Source organism: Pundamilia nyererei, unplaced genomic scaffold, assembly GCF_000239375.1.
Source record: "Pundamilia nyererei isolate P.nyererei 1_Seehausen unplaced genomic scaffold, PunNye1.0 scaffold00039, whole genome shotgun sequence".
NCBI classification, from domain to species: domain Eukaryota; kingdom Metazoa; phylum Chordata; class Actinopteri; order Cichliformes; family Cichlidae; genus Pundamilia; species Pundamilia nyererei.
In genome coordinates, this window is record NW_005187440.1 from 976,348 (window position 1) to 986,058 (window position 9,711).

A 9,711-nucleotide genomic window follows, 5' to 3' on the forward strand; every position below is an offset into this window, starting at 1 on the left:
AGTGACGATAACAATAAATTCTCTGCATTCAAACACCCTCCACAGTAACCAGATTTCTATCCAACAGAGCTGTGTTGTGCACTGTGTTGGATCTGAGCCATGAAAAAAATGATAAAGCTCTGAAGACAAAAGGAGGTTCAACCCAGTACTGGCAAGATGTTGCTAACGAAGTCGCAGGTGAGTATAAGGTTATAACACTCATTGTGAAGCAAACAGGTGAGATGTGGCTGGCATTTATCACTAAACTGTGAACACAGAGACCCTGTTTTGTGTTTAGTTTCTTCCACAGGTTAGTTACATTTTCCCTTGTTGTTCAATTTACCTTCGACTTGCTGTCTATCGAGATGCCAACAAACTAGTCAAAGCCGGTCAGGTTTAGGACAAAATGAGAACTGAATTAAAATATGACTAGCTTTTAGTGAGGCACTAAAGGCCAGGGATCCTATAAGGGTGCTTAGAAACCCATCACAAACATGGACATATTTAAGTACAGCTGTTAAATAGGAGAGATATTGTGTTTTTGGCGAGGCAGCTTCAGAGCATTTTGGAAAGTCTGGCAGATCGGCTAAGTGCAAGACAAAGTAGAAGACATAATCAAACAGAGGCATCTGTGATAATGCCTGCGTTTCCAACAACCGTGGAGTCCTTAGAGCTCCAGTGGAGTCACTCCAGAAAACCATCAGTGGCAGTTAGCTGGAAAATTTAATCTGAAGCCTGAGCAGACAATTTTATTCAGCATGAGAACTTCACTGAATGGGATACTGTGGTGAAGTGCACAACCCCCTTATTACACCTAAAAAGACTCTTTTATGAGCGAAATGGTGAAAAGACGTCTTTCTGGTCACCAACCAATGGGAAAGCCAGACGAGTAGATGAGTCATTCTGTGTGGCAAATTCTAAAGTTTCCCCTTCTGAGAATTTTTTTTAAAGCATGCACTAGTTTTTGGTACATTTCCCAAGCATGCTGTTTTTATTGAGCCCTTGAAGGAAACAGCAAATACCAATAAACGCAAAGCCATTTATGTCACCACATGTCTCATGTCTTGTCACCATATCGGTCACACGGGGAGTCTAATTTGCGTGTGGTGGTTAGCACTGTCGCCTCACGGCAAGAAAGCCCCCCATTCAAATCCAGTCTGGGGTCTTTCTAGATGTCGTTTGCACATCTGCAAGAGATCCTCCCACAGTTGGGCTAATTGGCGATTCTATATTAACTGTACATGAGAATCATGCATTTCCTCTGCTGGTTGTTCACTGTGGTGCACTGTGCACACTCTGCATTTGTTTAGTAAAGCTTCACAAATTCCTTATCAGCCATGTGAAACTCTAATATGGCACTCTGAGCTAAATTCTACTGACGGCATGCTGATATGCTCACATTGATAAGACATGCTGACAGTTATTGATCAGTGTTTTCCATCATCAGCAACTTATGTTTGTGCATAAGCATGCTAACCTTTTCAGCCAGCTGTCACTGAACGTTTACATTTTTAAGTGTTATACAAAGGACTAATTTTGCCATGACAAAGAAACATCAGAGGTCATTATGGGTCATCCTCTGTCTTTAACAAAAAGAATGACACTTTATCTTCTAGATCTTGACGTATTTCACTGGGTAAGTTAAAAATTGTGAAATTATGAGCATTTTCCTGGGAACCCCGTGTTCAGAAACATAAAAGAGAGCCAAACTGATATTCTGCCACACAAGAACATGAAAACTTTTGTCTAAATGTTTTGTTAGAAGATGAAGTCACATCAGAGTGAGTTTCAGCTGCTCGCATGCCAAAACAAAAAGCGTTTTCTAAAAGTTCCACTTCACAGAGTCCTTCATAGGGTTTTTTTGTTTTGTTTTGTTTTATAACATGACGTGAGTAAATTGACACGATGTATTCGAAAAGACTGTAATCGCTGATGAGAGCCAGATGATACCTTTTGCCTTTAATGTATAGCCTAATAAGAAACCAAATGAAATATAATTATGGAATCACAACTTTGTCATCCAGTAGAGGTTTGTAAAAACACTGGAAAGAGAATGTTTATTTCTTAACAAAACACAGGATTACAATAGACTAACTTCATATAAATGCACAGTTCTCTATTTCTATGATAGAGTTCTTGACCTCTCTGTTATCAGAAGTTTTCCAAACAGCAGAAACAAGCAAAGTCAAGGATGTTGAGCACGACTGGAACGCATCTCTCGCCAATCAGATTACTCAGCATACCAGTTGTTTATCATTTGATGAGAAAGTAGTGTATGTGGTCGCTTTGGCAGAGACAGATGGTGATTTGGTATTGAACGGTATGTTACTGTTTTGGAGTGAAACCGGTGATGGACAGAATGCATGAAAAATAGCATAGCTGTAATGAATGCCTGTAATACAACTATGCACCGCTCAGTGTCCAAATCTGCCCATATGCTTCTAAAGGACACGTGTCCTAAGAAGGCTGAAACCCCTGGGGTTTAGGACACGGTTTAAATGATTTTCCATTACTTATAATTGACCCTTGCAAACTATATAATTTACAAGTAAAAGCTTTATATTGTAAACTCTGTAAAACACATTCTAAAAAAAAATGCTGAAAAAGAAAGTGCAAAGGTGCCCGTGTTGCTGTAAATTTTGTTCATCCTGCACTAAAATGTGTGGATCGGTGTGTAGCTCAGAATATGGATATTTTTCGTATAGGCACGCTAAACCACAAGACACAAGCTCATTTGAAAGCAGACCTTTATACATATTTACAAAAAGAAAAACAAAGTCTCTGCACATGAGAGGAGATCATGTGATGACAGTTTCATTTTGTCTGCAGAGAAGTCGTTCTGGAAAATCACAAGAGACGAATGTTGGCACTCAGATGTAAATACAGCATAACAGAGTGAGGCCATTGTAATGAACGAGGAGCAGCTCTGCACCTCGTCTTACAGGAAAAGCATTAAATGTTTAAGATGGTCCTCCATAAAAATGTCTCGTTGGAGTTCTGCAGAGAACTTTCAGCAGAGATGGGATCCGACATAAAATATACACGTTACACATTCATATATATATATATATACACACAATATCCACAAGGCAGGGTCATTACAAGCATAGTTAGGTTTATCTTTTTAATGTTTCTGGATCTCTTGAATAGTAATTCAAATAACCCAAAGAGCAGTTGAAATTAGCAAGAAAAATAGAGTTGAAAGCTTTGCTTTGTTAGACTGAGGGTGTGTTTTCTTATTGAGTAGAATTCGAGCCTATATGTATGATCTGCATGGGTCTCTGGGGTAAAATGTCCATATAACAAACTGCAGTTTGAGAGGCTAGCTGCACTGCCACTATTTTTTAACCTTTATGCTAAGCTAAACTAGCTAGCTAGTGGCACTTGCTTCAGTTGACCTGATTATGGTTCAATTGCTCAGCTCTATTAAATGCTGTTATGTATTGTGATTTGTGATTCTATCGTAGTTTCTTTTGCAGTAATGGATAGCCATTTGGGCAGAAATCCTGCATGTTTTCTTAACAACGGGCGTGCACAACAATGGCTAATTAGAAGAGCTTTAAATCTGTGATAGAATACATAAGTGATTGTGGTGTTAGCATTCAGCAGCTTCAGCGGCAGTATGATAACTGATAAATGATACAATTTTATGTGACAAGAAAGCTACAATCTCTGGCCCTCTTCTACAGCACGACTTTTATGCTGTCTTCCTTCCCTCACTCCCCCAACCGGTCGCCGCTGCCTGAGCCTGGTTCTGCCAGAGGTTTCTTCCTATTAAAAGAGTTTTTCCTTGCCACTGTCACCAGGTGCTTGATCACAGAGGGTTGTCCCACTGTCGAGATTTTCTCTCTATTATTATTGAATCGTTACATTAGAATATAGAGTGCCTTGAGGCAATTGTTATGCTGATTTGGCACTTTAGCTACAACTAAATTGAAATTGAATTAATCAAAGCTTTAGTCCTGTTATGTTATGATGATTATTTGCTTGCTCTGGACATATTTCAGGGAAATATTTCCAATTTTCATGAGCACAGAAAATCTGCTAGAAAACCAGCTGTGTGACCAATCAAAATAATTTAGCAGTAAGCTATTCGACTCTAAACGACTCTAAACAGCAGCTTAACAACAGGCCAAATCCTGATTTCATTTTAGATTACAGCTGCAGCGTTACACTCTCACACACACTTTCATTTTTAAGAATTGGCAGCGTGACACTTGGACAGCTGCTCAGTGTCACACGTTCCCTTATAAACTAAACTCAGAATTAGTTCAGTGCTGTGACTTCTTTCATGTGGCCCAAGCCAAGAAGCAAAGAGCCAAGACATCAAGAAGCCAAACCCATATTAATTATCTGTGGGCTCTCTGTGCTTTGTGTTGATGCTACATTCTTCTTATAGCATCAAAAAATATCTCGAATATATTGCAGAGTTCCACGTTTGGAAGATTTATTGACACAGCCCTGTCAGCTACTCTAAATCTGATCCCATTAATGTCAAACACACAAAAAGACACACAGATCCTTAACCACCTTAATGTCAAACACACAAAAAGACACACAGATCCTTACCCACATAGAGAGACGAAGCATACAGCAAAGAGACTGGGATCCAGCAGGATCATGGTATATATTACCGTCAGTAATGTGTGCTCAGTATCACCACTGCTGGATGATATTAAATAAGGGAAAACTTTGAGGCTGTTATTATTGGGCTTAACCATGCATGTAATGCTCGTTCTTCCAGTATAGCATATAAAATTCGATTAAGTTTTAATTTGGTAAGTTTTCCCTCTGTCCTTTAGCTACACCTTTCTCTCTCTATGATTTAACTAGAACTCATGCCATGTGAGCCACACACAACAGCAGTACTGTTGAGCTCAGGCTTGATGTTGGAACTTTTAGTCTGCATCCAGTGTTCTGGGAAACGTCAACAACAAGAAGACAAGCAGAAAAAATATCATATTTTAAATGCACATTTAGTTCCCACTGCCTCAGACTGAAGCAGCACTTCCTTTCGATGCCAATACGAAAGACAAGATTCAAAAAACGAAAATAAAAACACTTCCACTGGTGAATGTGGGAAGGTACATCAACTGGTAACAATTGGACGTCAGACATACGTACAAAGACAGAACAACAAAGACACTCATGTCAAAAAAGTATCACAACTCCTCAAAGAAGTAGTCTCACACCAGATTAAAATAATAAATAGCACAAAGAAGGAAGTTAAATAGAGATGGAAGTAGCTGTGTTCGTTTAACATTTTAAGAACAAATCACAATTTACTGCCTCACAAAGTCACTTTAAATCCCACTGGCCAGGGTCCATTTGACGCCAGTCCTGTTTAGCACTTTCTCCAGTTCCAGCTTGGTATAATAAAGGCTTCTTTATGATCCGCTGGGCCTGCTTCATAATTTACAGTCAGATGTCATTACCAGCTGGGGCTGCAGAACCTGCAACAATGTGCTCCACTCTTCTGTGTTAGTCTAATCCACTGAAATTCACCAACAGGTTGGGAAACATGCATTTCTGTACAGAGTTTTCTTCTAGTTCGGTTTACAGTTTGATCCTCTTGTTCATGTTGTAATGAAAATCTTTTAAAATTCACTCTCAACTTCTTAAACAATAACCTAATAGATGTTGAATATATAGAAAGCTTGAAAGCGCCCTACTTCAGACCAGCGGACGACACTCAGTTCTGAATGTCAAAGCGAAGTTTCTGTTGGAGTTGATGTTCAGACGTGTCTGCACCTTTTTCCTAAATTTGTACAACGTCCACACGTGGGACTCCAGATACACTCAACCAACACTTTAAACAGCACGGAGCATTTTTTTTCCTTCTTTTGTTCACTTTGTTCCCACACCTAAACCAAACCGCTCTCTGTGTCGTGGCACAAAACCAATGGCAGCTTATGCCCGTGAGTCTTAACCGAGCCAGCATTGCAGAAGCAAACACTGAGGAGAACATAATGGAAACATCTCCTGTAGCGGGTCTGCACGGCTGCAACACAGAGCACTAATGTCCTGGGAAAGCTGATCTGTAACCTCATCAAAGCCGTTGCCATGCTTTTTCTCTGCCTTTCATCTTCATGGTCGCAGTCAGTCATCTCGTGGTCAGACCCCACCTATCTGAAGAAACCAACAAAGCCCTTACTGTAGGGAAACCGCCTGAAGGATTATATGTTATATATCCATTAAGTGAAGAAAATTAAAACTCATCAGTGCTATTTGCTGCTGCTCAAAATAAAAATAATCAAAGTTTCTGCAGAATTAAACTGTTACCTTGATCACTAACAGCTTGTTTTGGATGTTTTAGCCCTTTTCATTATGTATCACTGCCGTACATACTAAGTTTTAAGATGAACAAACTCTTCACTACAGAGAACAGTTTGACAGCTTTCTTTTTTGTGCTGTTTCATTGGGTTCCAATGACATTTGAATGGTATTTGACAGCCTTTCAGCAAATACATATTTGCCCTTCTGTCAACTTCTGTTCACTTTCCAACAACAAAGAAGCAGTTTGAAAATTTATTCCTGTATGCCAGAGGAAAGAGTGTCCTTGAAATTGAAGCGCAATAATTGTTTTGCAAAGTACTTGGGGAAAAAAGTACTTCTTCAACTTCAAGAACATGACTTTGAAAAAAAATGTCTCTCTTTCCACATCACAAAATAAATGGAAAGCAGTTTTTTGCCTGGAAGGTAGGAAATCAATCTAAAAAACATCTGCTCTGTTTTGAGGGATAGCTGTGATTCCTAATTAATGGGCAAAAACATGCAAAACCACAAGTATGGTCCTTTTCGGGACAGACGGTTTGGATGATTTTTCCAAATGCTTAAAATCGACTTCTGGAACGAGACTCGGATTTTTGTTTTTATTTTTTTTTCTCTCTCTCTCTGTAGAGCGTCCAAATCTAAAGAATCCAATCAAATGTCCTTGTCATGACTCAGAGTCAGTCAAACTTAGGGATTTAGGCATGCCGTTTATCCTTCATTCAACATGCGATGCAACCTAAGCCTTTTCATTCATACAGTCGTTTGTCCCGGTGAAACAGTCCTCGCTGTCCAGATCCTGTACATACTTCAGTCACTCGTGTGTAGCTTAGCTTGTTTGTCTCTATAATGAAAGGACGCCATGTTTGTTTGTAGATAAGTGCATGCGCATGAAGTAGTCTCTGTACATACAGTATGTGTGTGTCTCAGTGTATAAGTTAACTGTGTATGTGTACATGTGTGCATTTGTGTGTGTGTGTGTTTGCGTGTTTGTGTAGTTGTTGAAGTCACTGAAAATCTGCCCCCCCGCTCGTGGACGCGTTCAAGCACTCCTCGGCGCCCTCTGCTGCGGCTTGCTCCTGCTCTTCCTCCCCGCTGCTCTTCCTCCGCCGCCTCCTCCTCCTCCTCTTCCCCCGCCATGCTTGTGCCTCTCTTTCTCCTTGTGTAGCTCCGCCTTTGTGTCACCATGGCGATGGTGGTTGCGTGGAGGGCGGTATCCCAGAGCCTTGCAGTGCTGGCCAAGCTTTCCGGGGTGAATCAGTGCCATCACGTTCTCGTACCACGGCTGGGTTCCGGCGCTCTGATAGGACGAGGCCGACCAGGAAGCCAGGAGGCGATTGGCAGAGGGGCTCCAAACAGCGAGGCGCACGGTGACCGCAGTCCAGTGGTAGCCGTGCTCCTCCACCTGGCAGTGGTAGACCCCGCCGTGAGACAGCTCGGCTCGACGAATCAGGACGCCCCGCTCGATCACCACCAGCTGGTCACCAGTTATCACCTGACGAGAGATTTTTGGAGAGGAAATTTATAATCTGGATAATCTCGAACAAAGTGGCTGTAAAAAGGATTTGGAACATAAATGAAAGCACAAGTGTAAAAGGTGTGACTGCACCTGGTTTAGTTCAGCGCTGTTCTCTCCAGCCTGTTTGTACCAGGTCACTGCAGCATGTCTGGATCTGGGCAAACACTCCAGGTAGGTGCTGTTACCCTCTGCCACCATCATCACCCTTTGTTCTGCCTCCACCTGCAGTCCGGCTAAATTAAAGAGAGAAAAGGTGAAACAGGTTAAAGATATGGTGACCTGTCCGAGAAGCCTGCTTCTCGCCAGTCTCAGCTGGAACAGGCTTGAGCCCTCTGAAACCCTACTACACTGGTAGTGCTCCATAATGTGGCCTGATCATAGTTCAACAGGTAAAGCAAAGACCCTGAATGGAAACAATGGAAGCTGCTCACCTCCCTGTCTGACACACTGAGTCAGTGGATCCTCATCCTCTCCTAAATGACGAGCATTCCTCCTGCAGACAAACAGAAACAACAAGCTTGTGTTAGACAGAACGGACAGCAAAGCGATGATTTTAACAAAGTGAGAGCAGCACTAGGAGAAAGGGCATGCATTTTGGGGTCACACGTATCATGCCTATATGTTGTCAACACAAACAATGCCAGTAAGAAACATAGTTTTAAATAGCTCTATATAGCATTTTTAATTTGACCTTCAGATCAATTTATTGACATGAGTTCACTGTATACTCAGAATTCATTCAAAACTTTTTGAGCTATCGTGTTTAAAGACAGAACGACACACACGCAAAACCATAACTTCCTTGGCAGAATCAATTTGCTCACTGGGGCAAAAGTCAGGATATCATCATAAACAACCTAATCATAGAAATTATGGCCAGTTGTGATACTTAGTAAAGAAACAAAATCTTAATCATGTGGAAAAAATGCCTAAAATCTAATCAGAAAAATCTGAGCTTAGGTGTAACTTGAACCACGTTTCTGACTATCAACAAATGTGGTTTAAATCAAATTTGGGAAGATTGATTCCACATTGATTCTTTTCATAATAAAATAAGTTCAAGCCGTAAGGGGAAACTCAATCTGCTGTAATGTTATCAGTGCTGTCTGGATCTGCATAGAGCTGGTATGTCCTCCCTACCTGCGCACGGTCGGCATATAGGGGCTGCAAGCATGTCCGTCCCAGGTGCAGTAGGGGTCCCTGGCCAGGCAGCACTCAGCGCAGGCCTGACCGTACAGCTCACACTGGTAAAGGGCCAGCTGAGACACACCCTCCTTGGAGCCCACAAACAACCACTGCTAGAGGAGAGGGGGTGGGTGAAAGATTGAAATAGAGATGGAAGAGAAAACAACGATGGAGGGGGGAAAGCAGAGACAATGTGGGAGAGCCAGAAGAGAAAAACAAAGGGGCATCAAGTTCACTCCCCTGCAACACGGACACTTTGACAGTCACCAGGAAAAAAAAGCAGATTCATCTCCACTCTGTGAGTCACAAATCCAACTCAAGCTGTATCAATGTCAGTGGCCACGGAGAGTGTGTGTTTGCATGCGGGGTGGAAAACAGAGAAATGTGAGGATGCTTGCTTTTTATAATCTTCGTGTGTGTGCGAGCTGCGGTTTCGTTTTCTTTTTCCCCCCTCATGCCAAACTGTTTTAATAATGCAAGGTGCATTTGTGTGTGAGCATCTCTTCATTATTGCTCTGACTGAGGTGAGGTAACCATGGCAACTGGTGATGAAGCCGTCCTTGGAGACGCAAGGTGGAGAGACGAGTGAGAAGTGCGATGTTACCGTGTGTGAGTGCGGCAGTTTGGAACTTTGAAAGCGAGTCTCGTCTGTTACCTTTTTCTTTGAGAGTGCCATGGCTGTCACCGGTGATTTGTGCTGTGAAGGAGACAGGAAAGGGAAACTGAGAAACACACCAGGTTTATATTGAAACAAAGAT

General features: G+C 41.7%; 1 protein-coding gene across 2 annotated transcripts in view; it reads right to left on the reverse strand.

The window, feature by feature from the left end:
• Nucleotides 1-7,199: 7,199 nt before the first annotated feature.
• The window catches only part of sema3h (sema domain, immunoglobulin domain (Ig), short basic domain, secreted, (semaphorin) 3H), a 49,082-nt gene continuing 46,570 nt past the window's right edge, over nt 7,200-9,711 (reverse strand). The window contains exons 14-18 of one of the 2 annotated variants that reach the window (XM_005730711.1): nt 9,609-9,650; nt 8,909-9,063; nt 8,200-8,261; nt 7,859-8,001; nt 7,200-7,744 (exon numbers count right to left, since the gene is read on the reverse strand). In XM_005730711.1, the coding sequence (XP_005730768.1) occupies nt 7,292-7,744; nt 7,859-8,001; nt 8,200-8,261; nt 8,909-9,063; nt 9,609-9,650 (855 nt within the window). In that variant the 3' untranslated portion in view covers nt 7,200-7,291. Of the gene's footprint in view, nt 7,745-7,858; nt 8,002-8,199; nt 8,262-8,908; nt 9,067-9,608; nt 9,651-9,711 lie in introns of both variants that reach the window. The other variant, XM_005730710.1, reaches the window with a different exon arrangement.